The 27136-nt window shown below is 39.2% G+C and overlaps 1 protein-coding gene across 4 annotated transcripts in view; it reads right to left on the reverse strand.

Moving 5' to 3' along the window:
- Positions 1 to 1776: 1776 nt before the first annotated feature.
- GAK (cyclin G associated kinase) overlaps positions 1777 to 27136 on the reverse strand; it is a 74376-nt gene continuing 49016 nt past the window's right edge. The window contains exons 21-29 of one of the 4 annotated variants that reach the window (XM_049796295.1): positions 25657 to 26127; positions 23533 to 23703; positions 16984 to 17118; positions 16500 to 16619; positions 12880 to 13092; positions 12674 to 12775; positions 11289 to 11437; positions 9716 to 9892; positions 1777 to 8069 (exon numbers count right to left, since the gene is read on the reverse strand). In XM_049796295.1, coding sequence (XP_049652252.1) covers positions 7968 to 8069; positions 9716 to 9892; positions 11289 to 11437; positions 12674 to 12775; positions 12880 to 13092; positions 16500 to 16619; positions 16984 to 17118; positions 23533 to 23703; positions 25657 to 26127 — 1640 coding nt within the window. In that variant the 3' untranslated portion in view covers positions 1777 to 7967. Of the gene's footprint in view, positions 8070 to 9715; positions 9893 to 11288; positions 11438 to 12673; positions 12776 to 12879; positions 13093 to 16499; positions 16620 to 16983; positions 17119 to 23532; positions 23704 to 25656; positions 26131 to 27136 lie in introns of all 4 variants that reach the window. The other 3 variants (XM_049796294.1, XM_049796297.1, XM_049796296.1) reach the window with 3 other exon arrangements.

Raw genomic sequence — 27136 nt, forward strand, 5'->3', positions numbered from 1 at the left:
ACTAAACACGAGCCCCTGAACACTCACACAAAGATAACTACATAATTCTTTGGTCTGCCAGCAGCTTTACACACCAGAGAACTTCACAGCCGTTATTTTGTGCATGCCCAGACAAAATTTTGTGCGTGCTCCTCTTTGACGAGGAGCTGAAGCCACTTCAGGAGAACAGCCAGCACTGTTTTATAGATTACAGGAGATGAAGGATCCCTTGCAGTTAGTATTAAAAAGGGATCCTTCCAGTTCAAGTCTTCACCTACCTACATGCTCCATTTTCCCTTCTTCAGTGCTTTTTGCTCAGTTCTGCCATAGAGGCTAAAAATCTGCCAGAAGTCCTCCTCTCACCCTCACAAGAAGTGGTGCTGAGGCACAGCAAGTTGTATCCTCTTCAGCACTCCATCATCCAGATCAGGTGTCCACAGTGCAGACTTGAAAGGCTTTGGCTCAGATTGGTACAGGCTACTCTGCACACCACAGTATACACCATGTTCTGCACAGTGTTTCTGCTGCCTTTTTGTAAACCCCCATTCGTTCTTGCCATTGTTTGCTCTGTTTGATATTGAACTTAAGGCCATGCTATTTCTTTGTAACACATTCTGCCTACCTGGTATAATTATTTACAGACATCTGCCACCTTAACACTGCAGGATTTCCATCTGCTGTGGACTGTAGTCCCAACTCAGTCTTTCTAAATACAAGGCAGAGTAGCCAGAGGTTTTGTATATGGCAAAGAAAAATGCAGCTAATATTATCCTTCTTTGCTGCAGCAGTAAAGGACTGGAAGTAGGTATCAATAAATTTTTCAGCAGCTTTGCATTTTAAGAGTAAACAGACTAATAAAAAACTAGCAGCATTTCTGTATGGGATACAGGGAGAAAGATTATTAGGTGAGAAAATGCTAGAAAACCTATCTTAAGTTCTTATGAACCCATCAGACTATTCAAAGTAGCAAGCAAAATAGGAAAAACATGACCAATGGCAATGGCCTTTCCCTAACAGAACTTTGCTGTGCTTGCTTCTCAGCTTGCTGATGCTTCTCTTTCCTGTGCCATGCTTATCCCACCCATCCTCCTCTGGTCACACCCATCCGTTCTCCCATATCCTCCCTGTTTTCCACCCTTCTCCGTGTGCAGTAATCCTACAGCCCTCTGGTAATCCTACACTGCTATGCTCTTAAATTTTAAAGAAACTGTCTCAATGTCACCAAGTGGCTTGTTCCCAACTATAAATGACCTCGCTTCCCCCATTCTTGTTTGAGAGCATGCAGTCAAAAGATGCTTCTGGGCACTTTGTTAGTACCATCCCAGCAGCAACTCACCCTTCTCCAACACTCCCTCACAGACTTCCCAGATCTGCAGTCCTTCATTGCCACACGTCCCACTTCCTCACCCTCCCTACAGGCTGCTCATTCCTTCCTCCTGCCTCAGTCTTGTCCACTTGTTCCTGCTCTCCTTTGATTTGATTACTGTCATGCACCTATGCAAGAGCTTCCCTTGGGGGACAGGATGGCATTGCACTGCACCAGGTCCTGTGCAAGAACCCCTCCCAGTCCAATACAGGGAGCAGTCTAAGAAATTCAGCTCCCAAGCCACAAAGCACACTGCAGGGACTCCCCTCCAACAGGAGAAGAAACAGTTCTGAAGAGACACTTGGTTTCAAAGAGATTTAGTCAACCTCAACATAACTGATGAGAAGCTTGCATATTGTTCTGAAACAGCAGTGGAAATGCTTTGGGTATTCAGGTCACTTCTCCCTTGCTAAAGAAGGAATCATCCAAAATAATTTTGTTTGTTTTAATTGATCACTGGTTAAGTCGAAATACATTTCAAAGCAAAATATTCTGTTCAAGGACATTGTGCCAAACATTGTATCTACTTTTAAACAAGGCTTAATTTGACTACATTACCTTTATATACATACAGGTATAATTTTCATTTCACTAGGAGCAAAATTACTCAGTACATTGCATTTCTTGAAAGATGGCAAAAAATTGGACTTGAATATCTGTTCTGTCCTTCCACACACCCCAAACCAGAAAAATCACAGGTATAGAAAGTACAATCACAACTACAGGTATTAAAAAAAAAAAAAAAGACCTCAGAGCAAGCCAAATCTTTATCAGAGATGACAATTGCTTCTAGAAGTCTACACTGCAAATATACAGTACAGTCCACTAAAGAGTTTCAGGAGTTCTCACAATGCCTCTTAATCCTCTTTTGGTAATAAAAGCTACATGACAACATGTATCCTTCATAAAAAATGACTGAATTTGTATTTTTGGAGCGTATGTTGGAAGTTTAATGCAGTCTAAACTGCAGTCTACAATAAGCTCACCCAAACAGAAAGCAAGGAAGCACTGCAAGATTCATCAAGATGAGAACCACAGCTCAGCTGAGTCACCCTTTGCTCCCACTCAGTGGGCATCTGGTAGCTAGAGCTACTCTGCACCAGGGACAGAGTCAAGGGGTGACAAATGATACGAAGCTTCTACAGCTTTCACAGGTCAATCACCTGCTCTTGACAGAAAATATCAACTGACTCATAAAGCACAGGCAACTGTACAAGACTAATTTGAACTTATTTACAAAGCATTCTTTACATTGCAATTGTTAGACAATTAAGGACCCAGCTAAGGAGCAACAAGGTTTCCACTTTTATGCCACCCCTGAAATATTCCTGTGAGCAGAAGAGAATGCAATGGCCAATGACCTATGCAAACATTCTGCCGCTGCTGGGGAAACTGCAGTCTGGCCTTGAGAGGTGGAACAGTGCACATAACCCAGCAGTCCCAAAGGGCAGCTGAGATTTCAGTTATACTCAAGCTCTGCTTTGTGTTGTGCAAAACATTAATCCTATGCATGCAGCTCTAACACGTAGTCTGCATTCAGGAAGGAACCACTACTTTGTGCTTGGCAAGACAACATTGGAGGAACTTCCTAGAATTAGCATGAAAATGAAGGTAAGCAAGGCATTTTTCACAAGCACTAGCTACCCTCACAGGTGCAATGCCAAGGACTTTACCACTGTTCCAAGGAAATGTACTTCATCAGCACTGTTATAGGTTCTCCATTCTGTACTTGCTGAAAGAAGCTATCATTGATTATCAAACTATCTGAACTTCACCTGAGTGACAATGCAGAGGAACTTTTCCTCCCAGGCTTGATGTCTGGGGATCACTACCCACTGACAGTATTGAGCATAACCCCATGATTTAATAAGATTGTAAGTGCTTAACTGCTCATTTTCTTTCTCTTCCCTGCTGTTAAGTTCAAAGAAATCTGGTAGCACTAGGAAACACCAAACTAAGGTTAAAGCCACCAACTAATTGCCTCCAACATGGTCAAAACACACCACTTCTTCATTTGGCATGTTCTAGCCACACGAATTCTTAACACCAATTCTTCACAGATCTCTGTTTTAGAAGTTAAGTTGCCTGACTTTCCAGATCTAACAGCAATGTAACAGAAGCAACTTAATTCAGAAATAACTAGTGGAAACCTGCCTTATTTTATAAGCCCTACTTTATAGCAACTTCTGCAAAAAAACCCAAGCACTTGGTACTGCCAGTCAGTAGCACTTCTAAAAGGGCTGGAAAAGCAGGCTACAAACCAGTTTCTTTCTTCTAGTCTAGACCTGTTTTTAGCAGAGGTAGGTAGGAATAGGTCAATGAAGAGAATTGGAAAACAACATTTGAGATACAGGTTAGAGTCTGGATGTTCTTCTCTACTCTTCCCTTCATCTATGTTGTATGGTTTTTCTTTGCTCTTACAATAATTATGTGAAACTACTCACTTTTAAGAACTGGATCGCAGTAGGCTGCAAAGAAGGCATGGTATTAGTGAGTTGTCATTAACAGACAAAGGAACTACATGCATGGGCCAAAAGGCACAATGACTTGCTGCAAGAGTCAAGGAGATGCTTCACAACAGAACTTCAGGTGCCATGCATGAAGTCTGGTAGACACAACAACCTACAGAAGCAGATATAAAGTCTAGCTTTCAGGGCATGATTTCAGTTCAACACTTCAAAATTTAGCTGTCCAATGAATAATAAGCATGAATAGAAAATATACATTTTAAGCCCAGAGAGAATTCACAGTATCTAATCAAGTCTCAGCTTAATCAATTTTTCTGTAGCCTATTCTAAAAGCTTTTCAGCTTGTGGACATTAAGAATACAGCTACAGTGAAATGTATGTGTAAGCGTTTGAGTACAGTTCTATCCCATACAGCAGACAACCAATTAACAATGAAATACAGAGCATGAGAAAGGTTGAAAAGCCCTCAATCCATTATTTTAGCATTTTTTATGACTGTTTTAAGATGAATGCAAACAGAACTTCTGGACTTTTTCTTCGAAATGACACTCTCCTTTAAAAGCAACATTAAGACTTACCATAACTTCCCTCTTCCCAGATTCCTGTAATTAAAAAATTTAATATATAAACCTTAAACTATGAAACACCTTTAGTGGTCCTCATGCTGCTTTATCTTCTAAAACCCCCAAAACTTCAGTTTACTATGTTCATGTTCATCCCTTGAATTTTTGAAGTTTGTTTACAGGGCCTTACTGAAATCCAACTTTTTGCACATTCTTGTATGCAACACAGCTAAATGACACAGTTACACACAAAAAAAACCCAAAATAGTTTCATTGTCAAGATTTGAGAGTTTACCAAACTAAGCCTCTCCCAGATTTTTAGCACCAAAATTCAACTACACAGAAAGGAGCAGGATAGAGGAATCGGTCAGTTCCCTCAATAAGGACCAGAGCTGATTAAGCCATAAAATAAGTTGAGGGCTCCCATTAACTTGACTGAAGTTTCAGTAATCATCAATGGCTCTTGAAAGAATCCACAGTCAAATTTCAGTATTTTCCATAACTTTCAAAAGGGGAATGAATTTCAAGGTATCTTCAGTTCCAGATAAAACACTTGCACTCATGTTTCCCTGCACACTCAAAATCACATCTAAGGCTTTTCTCCACTGTTAAAGAAACCTTTGCAAACAAGAGTAGAGAAATAAAAAGAGAAATGTAGGCATCGTCCAGCAAATGCTACCAAACATACAAAGCAGAGGAAGATATGTTACTCCCTGTTTTCAGTTTTAATTTTTTACATACATATTTAAGAAAAGACCAGTTAAAAATGCGTCCCTCAAAATTAAGTTGCCTGTATGTGCTGAACGGAATGTGGGCTTTTAAAGTAGTCCTTCCTCACTAAAAGCAGCTCCCTCAGAAATGTTTGTGTCTCAGCTGTATATAGGAGTGCAGTCACAGTCATTACATACCTGTGTATGTCTTTTTAAACCTATTATTATATATCATTTGCCCTAGAACTGTAAAAAAGCCATGCAGGTCTCCAACAAACCTATCCTACCAGCAGAAGCCTTTAATTTCCATGGATGCAGACCATGCACACAAAGAATTAGTGAAGTGTCCCAAGGAAAAAAAAAATTAGCTCTTACTCTAAATCAGACAGCCAGTTATCTGATTTATGAAGAAATCTACTGAGATTTTAAGACTGCTTCAAAGCATTAACTGAAATACAACTGCAGCTATGAATAAACTGAAATTGCCAGGGGAGGGGAACTTCAATCCATTCCACTCCTACCAGTTCGATGCCAGTGCCAGCAATAGAAGCCCAGAGCCTGGAGAGGGATCACAGGTCAGCAGCAGAGCACCTGGAGAGCAGCAAAAAGGAATTCCAGCCATTAAGTCAGCTTCACTGGGGGCCCAACTTAAATGCCTCTATGCAAACACATATAGCATGGGGAACAAACAAGGAGTTGAGACATGCAGGGCTATGATCTTATTGGCATCATGGAGACATGGTGGGATGGCTTCTATGACTGGAGTGTTGGAATGGAAGGATACAGGTTTTTTAGGAAGGGCAGGCAGAGGAGACGAGGAGAGGGTGTCACTCTCTATGACCAGCTGGAGTGCATGGAGCTCAGAGACATGGATCTGCTCAAGCAGGTCCAGAGGAGGGCCATGAAGATGAGCTGCAGAGTAGAGGTCGTACAGCCTAGAGAAGAGAAGACTCCAGGAGACCTTATTGCAGCCTTCCAGTACTTAAAGTGGCCTACAGGAAAGATCGGTCGGGACTCTTTAACAGGGACTGTAGTGATAAGGACGAGGGGTAACAGTTTTAAACTGAAAGAGGGTACATTTAGGTTAGATATTAAGAGGAAATCCTTTACTGTGAAGGTGGTAAGACACTGGGAACAGGTTTCCCGGAGAAGTTGTGGATGCCCCATCCCTGAAAGTGTTCAAGGCCAGGTTGGATGGGGCTTTGAGTAACCTGGTCTAATAGAAGGTGGCCCTGCCCATGGCAGGGGGGTTAGAACTAGGTAATCTCTAAGGTTTGGTCTATGATTCTATGAATAATATATAACCTTTCTGATCCATAACTGATCCTGGCTTCCATCTTAAAAAAAAATAAATCACAGTAGCTAAATATATCTGAAGATACATACACAAAACCTTTTAACAGAGGTTAATAAGTAACTGTGTCGGTCTGAGCTTAGAGACTACAAACTGCAACCTGTGTTCACATGGCATTAGAATCTCGTGTTTTCTGTTCAGATATTGCTAAACAGAACAGATCTAGCAGCTAAACAACTACCAGCTTCTCACTCAGTTAAGCATGCAAAATGTACAAAACAGCAAGATGATAAAAAATATCCCCTTGAATGTCTAACTGTACTGTTTTAAAAGACTGCTGCTGAAGCTTTAATACCACAACGCTGATTTCCAACATTTTCAAACTTGATATGAAAATTGCATTTTGTTATTACAGAGTATAACAGTCATTGGTCATTTGCATTCATTCACAAACTGCCTTCTCAACATGGATGAGAAAACATGGCAAGTTTTGCTATCACGTTTTGTCTCTACTCATCTTGCACTAGCCAGTGCATGGAAGGTAAATGAGCAGAAATGCAACAATCTACGAATACAGCCCATGTTTTCACATACACTGATGTCATGCACGTCTCAAAAATACAAGAAATTCAGACATACAGCAAAATGTGGTAAAGTACTTGAAATACTCTCCAGATGATAATGAGTAATGTAGTATTTACTCAGACAAATCAGAGTAAAATGTTTTGTGCTTACACTTCAAGTTTCAGAATAACATTATTTCTATAGGAGCATCTGAAGTCCAATGGAAGGAATGTTCCACTGAAATTGGAAGCAAAAGACACCATTTAAAGAGCTAGGAAAATAAGTACTTGTCAGAGTACTGCCTTCAAAGGTTCATAATAAATAACAAAATAGCAGGAACGTGCAGACCTTAAAGTCAAGATTTGTTTCTAGATTCACAATATGTAAAAAAATTTAAAAAAATCAAGAACAACCCTGGCTGACTATCCCACATTTGGTGTCTTTTTGGCTAAACAACTGTTACTTTATTGTAAGAAACACAGGTATTGTCTGAAAACATTATTTACAGAATGATTATCAGACTGATTACATAAAATACAGACGAAAATATACACCTTCAGGTTTGAGATAAGCCAAGCAAATTCACTGCTGATAACTAAAGCACTTTGAATAAGGTGACAGGCACCAAACATCAAAATTGGATCACAAAACTACTGAAAGTAACAGAAAAATTCAGGAAGGTAGAGGTAAAGCAAAGATCAATGAAATTGGGATGATTTATAATTAATACTAGTATACCAGAAATCACAGAGCTTCATTGAAATTCTGTTTTACCATATTTAAAACTGAAAGGAAATCTTTACTCACAGACTGTGATTTCTTGAAGTACTAAGCAGCTGTTTTCTTAATGCATCTATGTAATGCTTTGTACTCTACATCTCACGAAATACATCACCACATTTAAGTGCACTACTAGAAACTGTGCTAAAATCATGGAAAAGCGCTTCATAAATCATTGGTGCAATAAAGTCACAACAATGCTCAGGTCCAGTTTTCAGAAGTAGTTCTGTAAAAGGTGAAGCTTTAGAAAAGGGACTTTGATCCCTGGTTTTCAAACTCTGACCATGCATCACTCAATTCCATGAAGATCATTTTGGCATACTGCTCATAAGGTTGTCCTGTGGCCTGAAAACAAACAGAACATATTAGAAACATAAAAATATCAGGAATTACGTGACTTAAAGATCTCACCCCTTTTATATTTGCTATCTTATTCAGCAACTTTAGAATGCTGTGTGAATATAATCTTTCAGACACACAGATCTCTCCAATCTTATCCAAAGTTTGCCACGAGTATTTTAAACAAAGCCAAAAGCCTTGGTTTCCTTACATTACTTCAAACTTTTACTGCAATTCATAAATAACTGAAACTTAGCTAAAAACAGTTTTCCAAGCTCTTTTCATAACTAATTTTGGTTAATAATGGTTAATGATGAAATTCAGTCATTTTTGGAGTTGCTTCATGACAGACCTTGCGGTAGTGTACAAGAATAAAGTTTAAGCACTACTTAAGATGACTCCTTTTGGATAGGATTTCCTGGAGAGGAATTTGTTGCCAATTGTGAATGATGTTAAGATTCAACATTAACAACATAGCACTTCCTGCGCATTTGCCTCCATACTCAAAGATAGCACGGTCCTGATTCCTTGTCTATTTCACAGCAGCCCTGCCTCTGGGCCAACCCAATACCCATCATTAGTAAAGATCCAGTCCCACAAGATAAGTCATTTTAACAGGTTCTTTCCAACACAAAAGGGAAGCCTGAGAACCCTCTCCAGTATCCTTCCCGTTCTACTGCTGGTTGGCTTTTGCCCGCTGCAGTACTTTAAAGACATTTTTAGGGACTGCTTGAACTCCAGGTGGCAGAAAAAAAAACCAAGGAAGAAAATACCTCAAATAGACCTGTGTTCTGACTCTGATGTTTTAAGGGGCTTACAGAAAGCACCGAAAAACCACCACAAAGGTGGAGGAAGCCACATGGCCAAGAACTGCAAAGGATGGCAGGAAGAAAAGAATGAACAATGTCTTGTTTCTCTGTTACGGATACAAGATGACATAGACTTAAACTACTGCTCACTGAACCACCAGTGAAGGCAAGCCTGAAATTTTAAACCAGGTATATTCAATGCTTATCTTTATTTCTAAAACACAGCCTAGAGCAACAACTCAGAACAAGAAGCTACCTTCATACAGTGGGAGACTAACAAACAGCAATAGAATGCATTAAATCCTTTAAAAAGACAACTTGGATGTCATATTCATCAAGTATTTTTCAACTGCTAATTTATTTACTCTAGCAAAGTTTACATTTTCTAGTTCCCAGTAAAGTTGTTTAGTAAAGGAGGTTAAGTAGGTTTTTCCCCAGTTTTACTGTGGCAGCCTCTGAATCTTCATACACTGATGATTTGTTCTAAGAGACATGAAGTATCAGCTGGTAGAAATAAAGCAGATTCCACTAATCAGCTCCCAACCTGCCAGCAGCTAGTCAGAACCCAGCATAACTGACTGGTGCTCAGTACAACCTTCACAGGATCTTTCATTGGTTAACATTTACCTGTTGAATTTTGTGCTGTGTCAGGATGACAAGAAAAATCCTGTACTACCTGAATGCAGTAAGACACCAAATTCAGAAGACAATGTAAGCAAAGTGAAGAGCATCTAGGGTGCCAATCAAGAAGCAAGGCTGCAGCATCTGTCAGTGACTAGCATGGTGTAGTAAAAGCAGTTTGCATTCCTTCTAAAGGGTAGAAGATCAGAGGAACACACTCACCTTATCTGGATGAACTACAAGCACTGCTTTCCTGTAGTACTTTTTTACTTGTTCAGGAGTTACTAGATCTGCCATGCTGACTGGTTTCCACTTATTTTCCCCTTCCCAAAGGACTGTATGAAGAGTGGATATTAATGCTCTGATATTTCTCTCCTTTCCTTCAATCCATTCAAGAATCTGGGAAAACCAGAATGAATGCAGCACTGTAAGCATTCTCAGCCTAACTAGAGACATAACCTTCATTCTGTGCAAGAGTACAAGATTAAGACTCAAATACAGCTGTTTTGCTGCATTCACCCCCCAAGTCCCAACTGTCTCACTACATTCTTCTTTCGGGCACCCAGATCATTAGCCATGCAAAAGTGGTATTTCGCATCTGCCACTAGGGAGTAGCTCATTGTTACTAGTTTATTGCAGCAATTCAGTCGCTGCAAGAGAAATTACCAAGATAGTTACATATTACAAAACACTGTAAAATTAATGACAAGAGAATTGACAGCAGTAATTAAAAACATCCATTACAATTACACTAACTCCCTGTCAGGGCACAAGTTAAGTTAAGTTTACTAAAATTCTTACTTGTTTTGTACAAAAGTTTCAGATCACACATATTAACAGTTAATGTTTACTTAAGCAACCTGCAGGGGTGCACAAAGTAAAGTGTTCTTTCAGATATCCCCATGAAAGTTGATGAGAATAACCAGCCATTTCACAGACTTTAACAGCAATTTTCAAGCCACTGTGATATAGTGATACAGTGTCTTCACTGAACACTGCGTTATGCAACATGAAAATCTCTGGCCTCTATCAGCAACAAGTATGGTAAATGAAAATCTGTATTTATCTCCATTTATGGTGATTTGTGTTAAAAGGTACCCATGCAAGCTGTGCATGCTCTCTTCAGGTAAGACACATTATGAAAATGAATTTCAGCATTCCCCCAAAGTTCTTTCATAAACTTTTCTAAAGCACCATAAAGACTCCAAAACTGGGAGTATATTAATATGTCATGTTATGAATGAGTAATACATAAAAAGTCTGAAGAGCTGATCACATAACACCCCACAGACTAGTTCTATAGCCCATCTCATCTGCATCTTTTAGTAATTTCTTAGGACAGCAGTAGCACTTGTTAACTGGTAAATGCAAGTAAGCAGTCACCCTGAAGACAGCTATTCTCACCTGCCTGGTTTTTTAAAGTGTAGTTTTGTATTATCAGCCAAATCCATCTTTTCTAAGGAGACCTTTGCAAACTCTAGAGATAAAGAACAGTTCTGGCTTCAAGAAATGGACCGACAGGAAAATAGGTTCTTAAATTCTCCAAGCTTAGCTGAAAGAAACAGGAACTTGTGTTCCATCCACACAGTTTGTGCTACTGTCACTGCTGCTTCATTGCCAACTGACTCTTGTTCATGCTAATTAACTTCTACAGTCATATGACTTAAATACAGATAAAATTTCATTCTGCTTTATCAGTTTGCTCTGTTAGTCATTGTATCCTTCTGCTCTGTTATCAGCAGTTCTAAGCATAAACTCAGATTTGCACTTAAATCAAAATCACTGTTAAACAAACCTTGAGTTTCAAGGGATCCATATCTTTAGACATTTCTTGTTTTCTCATCTCAGCAATGGTCTTTGGTCCCTTCTTATCAGATTTAGCCGAAAATCCTTGATTAGATAAAAGATCCTCGAAGTCATTTTCTGAAACTTTTGGCTTTTGACCTATGAAAGGAAAAAAAAACCCATTAAATGAAAAGTTACATAGGACAACACATTAATGGGGGAAATATACTGCACTTGGATACACCCGCATGACATTTCTCACTACCATGATAAATATCCTTCAGTGGCTTGATAGACACCACAAGATGAACAGAAAAATAGGAATAAAAGAGATCATTGACAAGCGTTCAGTCCAGCACAACAGATAACCTCATGTGCATACATGTGACCCAATACTTGCACGTTCTCTTTTTTTAAAAAAATGGAGTAGATTTGAGGGAGTACACATCTACCTATTCATGATTTTGGAAATGTTTCCATTTTTCCACTGTAAAGTAATTCTAGCTGCTGTGCAGCAGTTTTTCAAGTGTCCACATACACAATACTCTAGTCAGAAGTATGTAGTCCACACTTAAATACATTGAAACTTACACAGAATAATGAAGGGATAAGATATAAACATGAATAGTCAATACAGAACCAACAAATTTTAGAAAGCTGTAGAATAACTGAATTCTGAAGAGGCCTCTAGATGTCATCTACTCCAATCCTCACTCAGAACAAGGACGACTAGTAAATTTCTCAGGTCCTTGTCCAGTTGAGGTCCACCTGTTTTCAGGGATGACAAATCACAAAATCCTCTGCTCCATTTCAGCATTTCATCATGCTAATTGAATTTATTTCCCCTGTTCTCCAATCAGACTTTCCAGTGCTGCAACTTATGCCACTGCCTCTCCATCCTGTCACCTCTTTCCAGAAAGAGATCAACAGAATCATTTCAACTTATGGAAGTACCTGCTGTTCACTTATATGCCAATTAAAGGGAGGCATAATCCTAATACCAACACACCAGGAAAATAAAATTGTCAAAGAAGGTTAATGCAGAAGAGGCCATTCCCACCCCTATACCTCTAGGTTTGCCTATTCAGTTGGAACATCTTAACAGACTGGTTCCAAGAATGATTCTACCTGCTCCCATCCCCATTCCTGTTTGAAACACAAGAATTTCCAGTAACTTTAACCTCAGTCTTGTAAGACTAGCTACTATTCTTCAGCTAAGAAAAACGTTGCATCCTTTTACCTGTATATCTACAAGTGGACTAGCACGAAGCAACATTATCAATCATCTCTCCCTGGACAGATCAAATTTATCTTTCTAACCCAGTGATACAAAACCAGTACCCATGTGGGTGAGTGAATGTAGCCTTGAGACTTTATGCCTAGACTTGCAAATACGTGAGCCACGGTCAGCTTGTCTCTGTGATATTCTAGTGTAGCTTTGCAATAGCAGGACACCAGATTTGCCAAGCTCTTTTCTGATTTCTACTAAGACACAACCTAAACGTAAATAAAAAGATGAAGCTACAAGAGTTTCTGCAGTTAACAGCACATCTGACTAACTTCACACAGGCTGTTAGAAGTAATGCCTTCAGAAAACTTACCAAAGCTTGGGGTTCTGACTCCTCTTTCTTCTCGTCCTCCAATAACACTGAAGTTTACTGTGTAATTTGGTTTAGCTGCTGTGCTGGATTTAGTCTGGGACTGCCATGAAGCGCTTTGTGGTTTTGTGGATTTCTGCCACTGATTTCCCAACTTCTGAGATGGAACAGTCTTCTGACCAAAGCCACTACTTGAGAGCCCACCACTGGAGGAACCTAACAATAAATAACTAAATTAGCTGTTCAGCTTGGTACCTGTCACCTGTTTAATTCAAGTCAGACAATTTGGTCTTGACATCTAACCACACAGTTTACAGTGATACCACTATACAAGAGAAAGTGTGTGTAAAATGAAGTCTTATAAACAAGTAACTTGGATGGCAGGAGCTAGAGCCATTGCTGAAAGTCTTCCAGTCTCTTACAACTCAGGTTCTCAACCGTCAGTTTTAGCAGAAGCATTTGCTCTTGTCTGATCAGCCAGGCATGTGTAAGGCCACAAAATAATTTGGCAGTGACAGTAGTTCTGCCTCCCAATTCATCACACTTCAATGTCTGTTAATATACAGAGGACACTGAAAAACTAATGATATGATCAAGAAAATGTAATATATTGAGAATGTTTTCAAATGAATGCTTTCAAAGTCTCCAGTGACTTCTTGCACTACTGCTTAAGAAAGATGAGAAGATTATTCTACAGTAGCATTATCAGGGAATGTTGCACATGAGTAAAAAGAGCACTGAAGCCTGCAGGAGATATTGTTGTAATCACTCTGGTGTGATCTACAGGCTTCTGTCTATCAACACAATATTAACTCAAATTTTAGTATCCCATTTCCCTTCATTAAACCAGTATAAATAATACTGCTTAGCAGCTTCACCCAATACTCACTTTGGGAAGAATACACAGGACCTTTTCTCCACTCTACAATACTCATTGTAAACAAATTGACCAGAAAAAAGTTCCAACCTTTTAAATTCATTATTCAGCTTCTTGTTTCACTGATCAGAATAAACCTGAGGTGGGTTTTTTTTTAATTCTAAACCAAGCCACCATTAAATTGCCCTTGATTGACTTCCTTTGGAAAGATTCCTAGAAACTCAGTTCCCTTGACAAGCTGCATATACCCACAGGGAAAAAAATAGCATGATAACTGAATTTAGATGCATCTAGATTTTTTGGAAGAGAAACTTTGTATACCACACTTACAGCATCCTAAAACAGATTAAGACCTCTTCATGTTGGAAGCATTCCCTAAAAATGATGGAACACAAATTCAAGACTAGCAATCAAACATGGTCCCACACCTGAAGCCAGCCAAGAAGTGTAATATGAATGAAATATTGATACTTCAAAACCTGAAATCTTTATCACTTGGTATTGAATGACAAACTCATGATCCCATCTCATTATTTCTTAGAGGAAGGTAAATTAGTATTTGCATCTCCACACATATTATTAATCAGCTGATGATGATTAGAACCTAACTTTCAGCTCAAACATATCCCAAGCCAGTTTAAACTTACATGTTCTTGTTTCTATTTTTCCACCCTTTTATTCACCCTAAAGCCTTAGAAAAAACAACCAAGCTTGCCTGGGTACACACAGCAATGTAAACTCAATTTCCTCTTTCAGAACTGGTTCCCCACACCTCAACTCTCCTGACAGCTCTCTTTTGTAGCTTCCATTCATAGGTGTAACAGCTTACAGCTTATATCTTCCCAGGGCCATGTACAAGATACCATACTATAGCTCTAAATACCACACCTCATAAAACCTAGTATTGCAATAAGAGACCTGATAAAATCTAGGATTGCACTGTTTTTTCATTAAAACACCTAACTGCATAGTCAACTCAGTCTTCAGTCATTTCTAACCTGTGAAATTTACAGAAAAAAATCCCTGTTACTAGTCAGAGTACATGACCTTGCACACTGTATGTCCTACTCTTTCAAAATATTCTACTTTCATTATTTCAGTCTTCAAGGCCAACAAATTCTTCCTGTAGGACAAGCCAACGCCTCACTATCAGCAGCAACTTTTCCAACACCACACTCCTACTTTCTGGTACAAATTCATTCTTAGAAATGAAGAGTGAGAGAACACCAACTATCACAGAACACGACTGGTATCCTACCACAAGCCTAATACACTACTACTAAATATCTTTAGCTATTGTTTCTTTTCTGCTCATATAGCATTCCCAATTAAGCAGCCTTCACCCTCATAACTCTTCTTCCAGAATAATGACTTGTATGTGAAGGCCAAAAAACTCCTATGAAAAATACAACACCAACTTGAAACTCCAGTTCTTACAACTCCCTGAAAATTCAGTTCAAGCCTGAGAAGGTTAACTAGCACAGTGGTATCTGGCTACTTTTTAATGCAGTCTTTTTTTCCTATTGAAAATTACCTGAAAGACTAATGAATTGATCTAAATCCTGCTAAAATCAGTACAATTTCCTCCACTGGTTTGGTGTGCACTATACCTACATCTCCAAGTTATTTTTTTACTGTCACACTATTTATAGACTTAACAAGTCCATATTAACATAAATTATTAAACTGGAAAGTTTTTTTAAATTATTTACTGCAAAGCAGCCTTAGTGATACTGCTTCAACACTCGAATTTTGCAAGTAATTATGCACAGGCAACATAAAGAAGACAAACATTGTATGTTACCTTGTGTTTATATAAGATAATTCCACCAAGAGGGCACTCAATTCAATACACAATGCTAACTGCCAAGGCCACAGGATAAAACATCTGTCAGCTCCAAGCTAAGGGAAAAAACACATTTCTGCAATACAGCAACTTGGCAGCTATGGGCTGTTCCAAATTGTTCCTTGGACTCTTGGCAGCTAGTCACATTTAACAGCTACAAATCAGGCATTTGCTATGGCAGTGTGGTCCTGAAATGCAAGGACCTCAGCTCTTTTTATTGCCCTTAGTTTTAATGGTGTTTGAGAAGGCTGCAGGGCTAATTTCTGAGTCTGGGGTGAATATAACATCCTGGGACAAGTGTTACTCTGCAATGTGTCTCATCTTACATAACTTCTTGTGCACACCACTGCAAACTGACAAACATTCATAACGCTCATGGTATTGGTGTACAAGTATGGGCTTGATTTGTGCTCATCTTACAAACATGACAGATTTGAGTAGCAGAGCTATGAAGGCCTACTGAATTCAAAGGAAAGTACTGACTTAAAAGGACACAACTGCCGCTTTGGATCTAACAAAGAATTTAATCCAGCTTTCATTTCATATCCTTCACAGCACAGTATCAACGCTACATAAGAAACCTTATGCTCAGTTACTGAATCACAACCTCTGGTTTCTCTTACCTTCTCAACTAGATTCTTAAGCATTAAGTATTTATACTGTTTCTAAATCACAGCTGTGATTATCTTCTGAATATTATTCTGGATGTTTCACACAGTCTCTGTAATGATTCAGTCTTTTCTTGTTACTTGTCTGTTCTCAGCAACTGCCTAAAGCTGGTTGTTAACAATTAAAAGGAAACACTCCCCTTTATATAAGCTATCAGTTACATTTATTGGCACAAAAAGCAAATCAAACCATAGAGGCATTAAGTATAGGCTCTTAAAAGTAAGATCTTACCTGGAAGACCAGATCCAAGATTGGCAAGATCAGCAAAAGGATCAAAGTTCTGAGATTTAGCCTGGCTGAAAGACAGGCCTGAAGACACACCGGTCTGGCTCCCTGGGGTAAAAGCTTGACCTGTATAACAAGAAAACGTTATCGTGTACTTGGTGTATTTGGAAATTAAATAATGAATAAAAGTACTATTTCCACAACACCTTGTGTAAACATCCCCAGCATTCTGCTTCATGACATCTTTTACTTTGACAAGAATCACCATTACTATAGATAACTGAAAATATTTGGCTCCTCTGCCTTGAACTTATTCTGAAAAACTACACAAGTGCCTTACTGAAGGGGTATTTAAAAACAAGAGCATAGACTCCTTTAAGCAAAGCAGCAAAAATGCATGAAGACATGTTGAGCAGTTTCAGGTGATTAAACTGACCAGGTTTGGAGTATTCCTTATTCCCTCTAATAGAAGAATATAATTTCATAATACCTTCAAAAAGAGGCTTCAACTGTGGTGATGCGACATTGCTGGTTGCTGAGGAATCTGCCCAAGAATCCCATCCACCCAAGAGATCTGGGTGGCTTGCAGAAGATGGTATTTTAGGTGGCTCTGGTGTCAGATTACCTACAGAAGAAAAAAAACCCTTTTGATTATTCTTTTAAGAAAACCATCACAATAATGGATCTTTTGCCAATACCAATAGAACATTGTCAGCTACAATGCCCCACTACATGGCTTGCTTAAATTTCTCCACAACACAGTCACGCAGTCTTAAACAGGACTCAGAAGGGTTTTACCACTGGAATTCCTTCATTTGTATTTGACACATCCCATGCAATTCATAGAGAAGATACTTTCATGCACAGGCAATGCCACAAATTTAACAGCTTAAGTCTCCTGGACAAAAGGACTAGCTAAGGGATGGCTTCAGGGCACACTGTTCCTGACAACACAGCAGGTAACCAGAAAACAGCAGTGCTTTATGAAAAGGTGCTCCATATCACTCAGCAGTCTGGGTGCTACACAGGTGGAGGCAGGTCACTTCAAACTGCAGGTTTGCCTACCCCAGGCCTCATGTGACAAAGGAAGCTGGAGTTCTTGAAAAACTAATAGCCCTTTTAGGTTCAATACATGAATGAATGCATGCAATTAAAGAGCAGGATACAGGAAGAGTGATCTGTTCTGGGAAAAGATTGAGAATCAGTAGCTCCACGGATAAAACCTGCTTTTCTATGTGCAAAGCAAAGCCACCATGCCAATTGAAAACAGATAATGAAACAGTCACATTCAAAAGGATGCACGTGTGCTTCCACTAACTTCTAGAAAGTGTCACATCCAACGTAAGGTTACAACTGCAACCCCTGACGCTTGCAAACGATTGCCCCCCTTTCTCACTCATGCACAGTATGAGGTGAGCCATCCTCAGAATGAGAGGTCATAGGTGTGGAACACTCAAAGCTGCATGCCAGCTGAGCATTCCCTTTGAGTACAGCTTGTAGAGACAGTGAAGCAGGACAGCTTTTGAATGTAACAACCCCTTCAATGCTATGACAACAGTCTGTGCTATAGAGAGAGGGAATATTTCAGCAAAACCATGATGTTTAGAGATACTCTAAGACATTTCGAAGACCTAGAGTTTGGAAAGCTAACCCAACCATCCTTACAAAAATAGCGACATTTTGATACTTTGGATGTTTTGACTGCTACATCATGGCTTTTCACTTCTCTCAGCTTCTCAACTTTACATGCTGAATATTGATACCAAATCAAAGAAGCTATTTTATCCTATTTGAGGAAATAATTTGAAGCAAATTAAATATCCCCTCCACGACCTCAATCCGCTAATTCTATTTATACTATGTCTAGTAGATCTAAGTAGATCTTACACTTGCAAAGAGAGCACTCTGCAACAAATACTCTGCAACAAATGTCTGACAAGAGCCTGTATTACAGCAGAGTCATCTCTGCTGCATGTGAAGGAAAGCATCAGAATAAAATGCACGAAGTAGCCGCCAACATCTCCTGAAGGTGTAGTACAGTTTTCAGCCATTTCTTCAGACTTAAGCCTCATGTCCCTGCCTCTGAAACCATGGGAGAAACACTATGTATTTGCCTCAGTACTCAGGACCCCAGCTATCTGCTACACAGCAGTGTCACTGGCTATAAATGTCAAAGTATCCAAAAGTGTCTATTCACCAGTTTAGAAATTTGCTGTACTGTATGCCACTCCCAAATGTTAAGTGGGCCTTGAATTAATATTAGTATTGATTTTTAAGCTAGAAATAATTGTGGCTTATGATCTCCACTATTACAAGATTTTTACAGGGGCATGAAGAAATTTACCACCACTTACGGAATTAACTATGATAAAATCAAGCTGAGAGAAGTAAGAATAAAGTAAACTACAGCTGAATGCATCTGAAAGATTGAGAACACACTATGTGAATCAGGTGTTTTACAACTCCTGGTTTAAGAGCAGTCAAGTTCATCACCTCCCCCATCCTGAAGAAAGCAAGGAGTAGCCTACTGCTATGTACAGCAGTAAATTTGCTATGAATAGTGCAAGCTCACATACATCCACTACACTTTTACCATAAAAATGTGAAACTTACCATAAAAATCTGAAACAATAGAGTACAACATGCAGTACACTGAACAGATAAAATGTTCCTCCTGGAACTGTTTATTCTTTTGCTATGTTCTTTCTGGTTGTACAACTTGGGCATTACAATAGATTTTAACATCAAGAAATAGCATTACCAACATGATACTCTGACTTCTACATATTCTGAAGAGGTATGACAAGATCACCTGTTGAATCCCTTATTTTTGTAACCTGGCACAATGGAGTTCATGCAGACACTTAAGGTAAAGGAGCAGAATATCTACAGAAAGGGTAAAACATGAAGCATAGCTAAATATTCCGAAAGTTGAAGCAATTGAGATCATGGGCAAGCAGATCCATACCTGCTTGTCCCTTTAGTTCTTCTTTAATGTGCATATTTATAATCCTTAGCCATACAACAGTAAAGCACTGGAGGTCAGGGCATAATTCTTTACTAACACTGCTCAAATCAAGCTAAGATGTAAGAATAAGTTGGTGGTAATCAGATCACACTTTCCAGCTTCCCAAAGTAAGAGACCTGCGTTTTACTATATCCTGCATGCAACTTCACATTAGGTTTTATTTAACTTGTCATCTCTACAGGAAATCCTTTAATCACAGAAGACAACAGGACTTTCTGTGAACCAAGAGGCTGGTTTAGTATGATGGAAGGTTTTTTAACCTTGTCTAAAGCCTGACAGAGAATGCTGTCATCACAGAAACTAACTTCTACTCAGGAGAAGACTACATTGGTCACTCAGTTTCTTTTGATCACGTTTCACATCTATCTTTTGCTCAGATCAGTTCATTCTCACAGAGGGAATACATTCCTGACTTGACTTGCATTAGAGATGACTTGCTACTCGCATACCCCAATTCTGTTCTCAAAAATTCTCACTGAACAGATAACTACTAAGGAAAAAAGGGTACTCCTCCTACAGATGATAGCTTGTGTTGGCAAGTGTGGCCACTTTAGAAAGGTTGTCAGGTCTGGAGTGAACAGTCAACCCACCTACTCTGCCAAATTACTAGAGCTTTTTGCAGAAAATTATATTGCCCTGTTAATATAGTGCTGTTTAGCAGCAACTGCTCAACATTTTCATATAACAGGACAGAATGCTTTAACAGACCAGATATTCTTTAAGAACTACCTTTTCTACAAATTGAAATTACATTTCAAAACTCCTGTTTTAAATTTCAAGCCACATTGAGAAATACTAGCCTAAAATTCTAATTCTTGAATTTGTGTTCACTGAAACAGCTTTTCTCCTGGTATCTATAGACATTTAGTAATTGTTTTCTACCAAAAGAAAGCTTATCCGTCACTAAAATTTAATTCTAGACACTTATTACTGCTCCAACAGTAGATTCAGCATACGTCATTACTGCAGTTTATTTTGAATGAACACCAACATTACTACCAATTTATTTTTAGTGAGTTTAAAATTGTTTCTCACTTTAAGGACCTCATGTTTGCACTTTCTTCTGCTCGCTCGCTCAACACAATTCTTCCAAATATGTCATTTGAGAACACACTCTCATTTGCCTTTGTTCTCTAGTTACTAGTTATCATGTCCTTTCACTCACACTCACTCATTCATATTAAAAGTATTATAGCTGTTAATATTCCTAACTTCCTTGTGAAAAACTGATATCTGTGACTGGATGGAATTCTAAAGGCTCAAATACATAGAAAACCTGTCATTCAAAAGGTAAACATAAAGGAGCATGAAACGTTATCCCAATTCCTCCACTTACAAAGGGTTTTTAAAGCCTGCATAGCAACAGTGAAATATTGGGAAATCACTGTGTAACAGTAGACTGAAGAGAACATGGGTCCATTTTAAGTGCCTTTTCCCTACGTTGACCGAAAGCTCCAAAAATCACATTAAAATAGCAGGTACACTAATGAATTTACCAGGGTGCAAGTTATCAACCAAAATCAGAAAGAGTAAGCATAAAACAATAAGCATTGAAGTGAGATGTCAGAATATTTTTTCCTTTTCTTCTGTACTTGCTTAAATGTTACTAGCAGCTGCACATTGACAGTGGTCTCCTTGAGGTTGCAGGTAAACATTTAGAGGGCAGATAAACTCACATTTAACTATTTTTCCAACTTAAGGGTTCTCTGTCATGTGGGGATTGGAGCACCCCTGATATGAGGACAGGCTGAGGGTGCTGGTACTGTTTAACCTGGAGAAGAGAAGACCTGGGTCTGGGCAATCTCATCTATGTATATAAATACTTAATGGGAAGAAATAAAGACTGAGCCAGACTCTTCTCAGTGCTGCCCAGTGGAAGAACAAGAGGCAACGGGCATAAACTGAAACATAGGAAACTCCATTTAAACATAAGTTTTTGCTCTAAGAGTAGTCAAACACTGGCACAGGTAGCCCATAGAGGTTGTAAAGTCTGCATGCTCAGAAATAATAAAAATCAGCAACAACAAGGTCCTCAGCAGCCTGCTCTACTTGACCCTACTTTGAGCAGTTCAACTAGATAATCTCCAAAGGTCACTGCCTCTGGAGTGAGACAGATTTTGGCTGAGATGATGCTCCATGGATCAGCATTGATCAAATCTTCTACTGAGCATAAGAAAATTATCATCTGTTTGGTAACCTCATACAGTGACATTAATAGCACCACACCTAAAAGTGGCATAAAACTGGCAACTATACATGCATATAGTAACAGCTGTATGTTTTAGTTGTATCTATAGGACAGAACAAAAATGTTGCAAAGAAAGCAGCAAGTGGGATCTTCTCAGTAGAATCAGCCACAGTTGGAATATAATGCTTAAATACATGGCAGAGGGCAATCAGCTGACCAGCCTTTTATTTCAAGGAGGAAGCCCTCATCTCAGCCAAGCAAATACTGCATCTTTTTTATCCAGTTTCTCTGTAGCTAACACTTGGACTAAACCACTCAGAGGCAAGGTCAACTAGATTGACTGTCCAATAAGAAGGGGCAATTCAAAACCATATGCAATAAGCTCTGGGAAGATAACACTCTTGGATTCAGGGTGAAGAATGTGATACCACCATTTCTAACTACCTCCAATTTATAAGTGAGGGTCTTCAGCAGTGGCCTTTGTAAGGAGTGGCCTGGGCTGCTTCATGCTGGGCACAGACAGCTCCAACAGACCCACTGCAGGACACAGCCGAGCCCCTCAGCCAAGATGGTGCTGCTTCTGGGAAAACATATGTAAGAAATGGTAAAACACGCTGTACAGCAGCTGTTAAAGGAGTAAGAAAAGTGTGAGAGAAACAGGCCTCCAGATACTAAAGTCAATGGAGAAGGATGAGGTGCGCCAGGTGCCAGAGCAGAGATTCCCCTGCAGCCCATGGAGAAGACCACAGTGGAGCGAATATCCACACTGCAGCCCATGGAGGACCCCATGCAGGTGGGCATGCCCTGGATGAAGCCACAGCCCATGGAGAGAAGCCCACACAGCAGCAGGCTTCCGGCAGGAGCTGCAGCTGCCAGCGGACCCACACTGGAGTAGTCTGCTCCTGAAGGACTGTACCCTATGGAGACCCATGTTCTTGAAAGACTGCATCCCATGGGAAGCACCTAGGCAGGAGCAGGGGAACAGTGAGGGGATGAAAGAGCAGCAGAGAAGAGCTGTAACAGATTGACCAGAACTCTAATCCCTATGGAGAGGACCCATGCTTTTCTCTGAAAGTCAGATTTAAAAAGCAACACTTCTGGCTCTACCACCCCAACATTTTTGCAAGGGTATGTTTCTTTTTAAAGAATAAGCATGCTTAGAAGCTCAATTTAGTAACACTTTGGAAATAACGTGCTTAGGATGGAGATACAGGAAGACCGAACATATCACAAAGCTTTTTGTTTAAAGATTAATAGATTTTAAAATAAATGCATGAGGAAAAGGCTTCATCAAGAATACATCAGAGAAATTAAATGAAACAAATAAGATTAGAGTATTACATAATGTACTCTGTAAGTATATTACCAGAATGCATTCGGGTCAAGAAGGTCCAAGCTAGCCTCAGCTTGCATTTTAAGAACTGGCTATACTATTAACTTGGCTTGCTGATTTCTTTTCCAAGGCTTCCAGAAAATCTTTAAAATCTGAATACAATCAAAATAGCATTCTGCCATCTAGAAAGTAAGTTTGCAGGTGTTTGTGTACCCTCAGTTCCAAGAGCTCTCAGAAGAAGCTCCAGCTCCTAACAGAAGGTTAGCAATGCTAGAAATCCTCTCGCATCATAAATATCAGCATGACATTATTCAGTGAACCCTTGCTACTTGGTATATTTGTATCTGCGTTCCCAGAAAATGGAGCTAATTAAAACAGCAGTCACAACAAGTGGATCTATTAAGACACTAATCCACCTTGACTAAGCTGAAAGACAAATTCACAGAGTAGCAGAAACTGTTGAGAAACATAACACCAGAAACACACTTACCTAAATTTAAGAAATCTGAGCTGGAAGAAGGTGGAAGTGAATTGTGTGTGGAAAGAACTGTGCTAGCTGTAGATGCTGAGCTTGGGTTAAGAAAGCCCCCAAAGAGGTCTGGACCAGACAGGGCTTGATTCTCTGAACCTGATGACATTGTGAATGGGTCAAAAGGATCAGCTAAAAAAGAAGCAGAAAACAAAATTATGACAAATTTTAGAATAAACACAGTTGAAAAAGTCTTACCCCTCTGGGGGCACAAAAAGTAGAGTTCATATTGGTAAATGCAGCAGCCTTCTGAGAATTTTTTCATGGCAAAGAGTCACCATCTGTCCCTTCTTCTAGACATCTGTATTTTCATGTTGGTACAAAAAGTATTTCAGCCACACACAACATGAAAAGCTATGTCTCCAAACACAAATCCTTACCAGGGATGCATACATTCAATAACATTGTTAATTTCACCCATGTAAGACACACCTTAAATTTGAGTGATCATCCGCATACAAAACAGAATTACACTTGTTAAATGCTCTATAATGCCAAACTATCAAAGAATTTAAACAAACAGACTATTAAACTACTAAAAAGGATATTAAGTAAAACATTCATACTACCATTGTGACTTGAAGGCATTGGTGACTCTGGGGCAGAAAGTGCGTCAACTCAAGAATGAAAACCAACAGAAGCAAGGCTTTCAACAGGTCTCTAGTGATCACAACTAAGAAAAAAACTAATTGGAAGTGTATTTATAGTCAGCATGGGGTAACGTGACAGTCAGCTGGAATCAGAGCTCAAGATCTTCCCGTTTCTGCTGCCCTCTAGCGTCAAAATCCTCAAGAGCCCAGGGACTCCTGCCAGATTCACTCAGAAGCTGACAAGAAGGAATAATCCTGCCGTAGTGCCCTAGCACATCCTGAGGTGATGACCACATTGTACGGGACTTGATAACACTTCAAAAAACAAACCCTGTAATGTCATCAAGCTATCTTACTATAGCATCACACACATCACACACTAAACCTCAAGTACAAGTTTTGATGTGCAAACTGAAATACAGCAGTAGCCAAATATTCTCACTTCTGCAATTATCTTTCCCTTACCCAATTCAAAGGTAGAATGAGATACATACAGAAGTACTGCCCAGGTATTTTATGAAGTAGATAAGAAATGCACAGTTAAACTAAAAAAAAAAAAAAGGTAAATTGATTCCTTATTGACCACAGTAAAAAAGTTCAATACTGACTTGCTTCAAAAGTAAAATATTTGAAATAATCTAAATGTTCTACAAAAACACTTTCCAGCTGTATGTAGATTAAAACTTTTAGCCCAAATAAATTATCTTTGTGCAAATAAGCTAATCCTTGTAACAGTTTCCCAGATTATTTGACTAATATTCCCAAAAATCTTACTGTTAACTTCAGGCAGAGAATTGCTATTCCCAAAAGTTTAGTCATGTGACAGAGCTACCTATCCATTGGTAAGAGGAACAGAACCTCTAAACTAAAACACCTTGTTTTAAATACCAAGTAGATGGCAGTATAACATTCTCCTTCCTTCAGGGTACAGACCTGCCAACATCATCAGTAAAACCAGCAAGAAAACACCTTTTAGCAGTGCCATTATCCTACTTGTTTGAACAGTAATCTACAGGATTTCCAGTTGCCTAGCAGTCTTACATGATTAACACTTAAAAATCCCACAGGGCTGTTTGTACCACATCTAATGCTATTGCTTTACATAAAGGGCAAGAAAGCAGTAAGTTATCTTGCTAAGGCATAAAATTGTAGTAAGTTATTTACACATGGTTTTAGAAAATGACCTAGCATGTAACATTTGTAGGGGAAAGCTATGGATTCTTCAAGAATACTGAACCTCCTTTAAATTAAAAATTTGATACTTTTCTGTTTACATGGTTTAAAGCTAATAGGATACTGGCAACATAACAAAATATCTGGATAATATACAGCAATTTCTCTCTTTCATGCAGTAAAAACACATATTCTATGCAGATTCTTGCTATACACCAACATGTCTTCAGTGTACACATCAAAACATGGTGCTCAGAAGCACAATGCAAGCAGCAGCTTTCATCTGCAGGCCAGCCAGAGTACTGATGTTAAATTTACGTACCTGAAGACATGGCTGCTGTTGAAGATATACCCTGAGTAGCAGCTGGACACTGACTGCTGAAAAAGAAATCTGCTCCTTGTCCAAGAAGATCTCCAGTGGGCTCTTCTGAAATCTGTGATGCATTACCCACGAATAGATTGTTCAACAAGTCTGCATTACTTGATGAAGAGTTTATTTCTGAGATAGGTTGCTTCTGTTCTCGTGAAATATCAGAGTCTAGTCCCAGTAAGTCTACATTCTCTTCAGGAAGAGATTTTTGTAGCAGTGCAGATGGAGCTTCAAAATTGGCTTCAAAAAGCAACTCTCCTTCTGGAGTAATAGAGTCTTTTTCATCAACAGTTACTGCACTTTCTTCACTTGGAAATGTAGGGAATTCCTCATCTGATGGATCACTCTCCTCCCTGTCATCATATAGTTGAACACGATCATTTTTAGATGAACTGTCGTCTATTCCACTTTCTGAGCTTTTTCCTTCTTGAATAAAAAGAAATAACAGCTTTAGATTACCAGGATTCTTCTGCCAACTAGGAAAAAACAGACTTATATGGTGAGATCATATGAAATCAATCCTTAATTAATCAAAGCTCACAAAAGAACTGATGAAAAAAAGAACTACTAACTGTTGTCTACCACCTCTTTATACAGAGCAGGCAAAGGGAGAGCTCACTGCCCCACTTGCCGCTCTGCAAGGGCAGGTATTACAAATTTTTCCAAAATGAGACTGACTTGGACATTCACCTCAGGACATCATACCACTTATGACTTAGAGGATCACTCAGTAACTGCCACTCCACTTGATGACAGCATTCAATGACAGCATAAGCAGTTACTGACATTTTTGCCAACAAAGCAGAACCCCCAAAAATGACCTAAACACGCACTATAAAGTTACATTTTCTCAGTCCTTACGTACTGATCTGGACCCCACTGGCTAGTCTGCTTTGTTTCCTCTGTTCCTCAGCCAGCCTAAGTGGGGCTGTGGGAATGCAAAGGCTTCCTTGCAGATCTTTAAGGTTAACATTTTTTCAGAAAGAGAAAAATTTAGCTCAGCACTTAAGTTACACACAATACAAAAAAAACAGTACTTGGTGCTTATCCAAATGAAGCAGAATGACCACTCATTAACCAGCAAAGCTCATTCTTTAAATAGTTTTTTCTCATAGTCTGGTGAAATAGTGACTTTTGCTGCATAAGAAGGCTTAGGCACTCATTGGAAGGTGTGCAAGGCGACTGTTGTGGTTTAATAGAACAGAAAAGAAGAAACTAATAATGATAATGATAACACTAATAAAATGACAACAGTAGTAATAAAAGGATTGGAATGTACAAATGATGCGCAGGGCAATTGCTCACCACCCGCCGACCGACACCCAGCTAGTCCCCAAGCGGCGATTCCCTGCCCCCCCACTTCCCAGTTCCTAAACTAGATGGGATGTCACATGGTATGGAATACACCGTTGGCCAGTTTGGGTCAGGTGCC

The sequence above is a fragment of the Accipiter gentilis genome, chromosome Z (assembly GCF_929443795.1).
Source record: "Accipiter gentilis chromosome Z, bAccGen1.1, whole genome shotgun sequence".
Lineage (NCBI taxonomy): Eukaryota > Metazoa > Chordata > Aves > Accipitriformes > Accipitridae > Astur > Astur gentilis.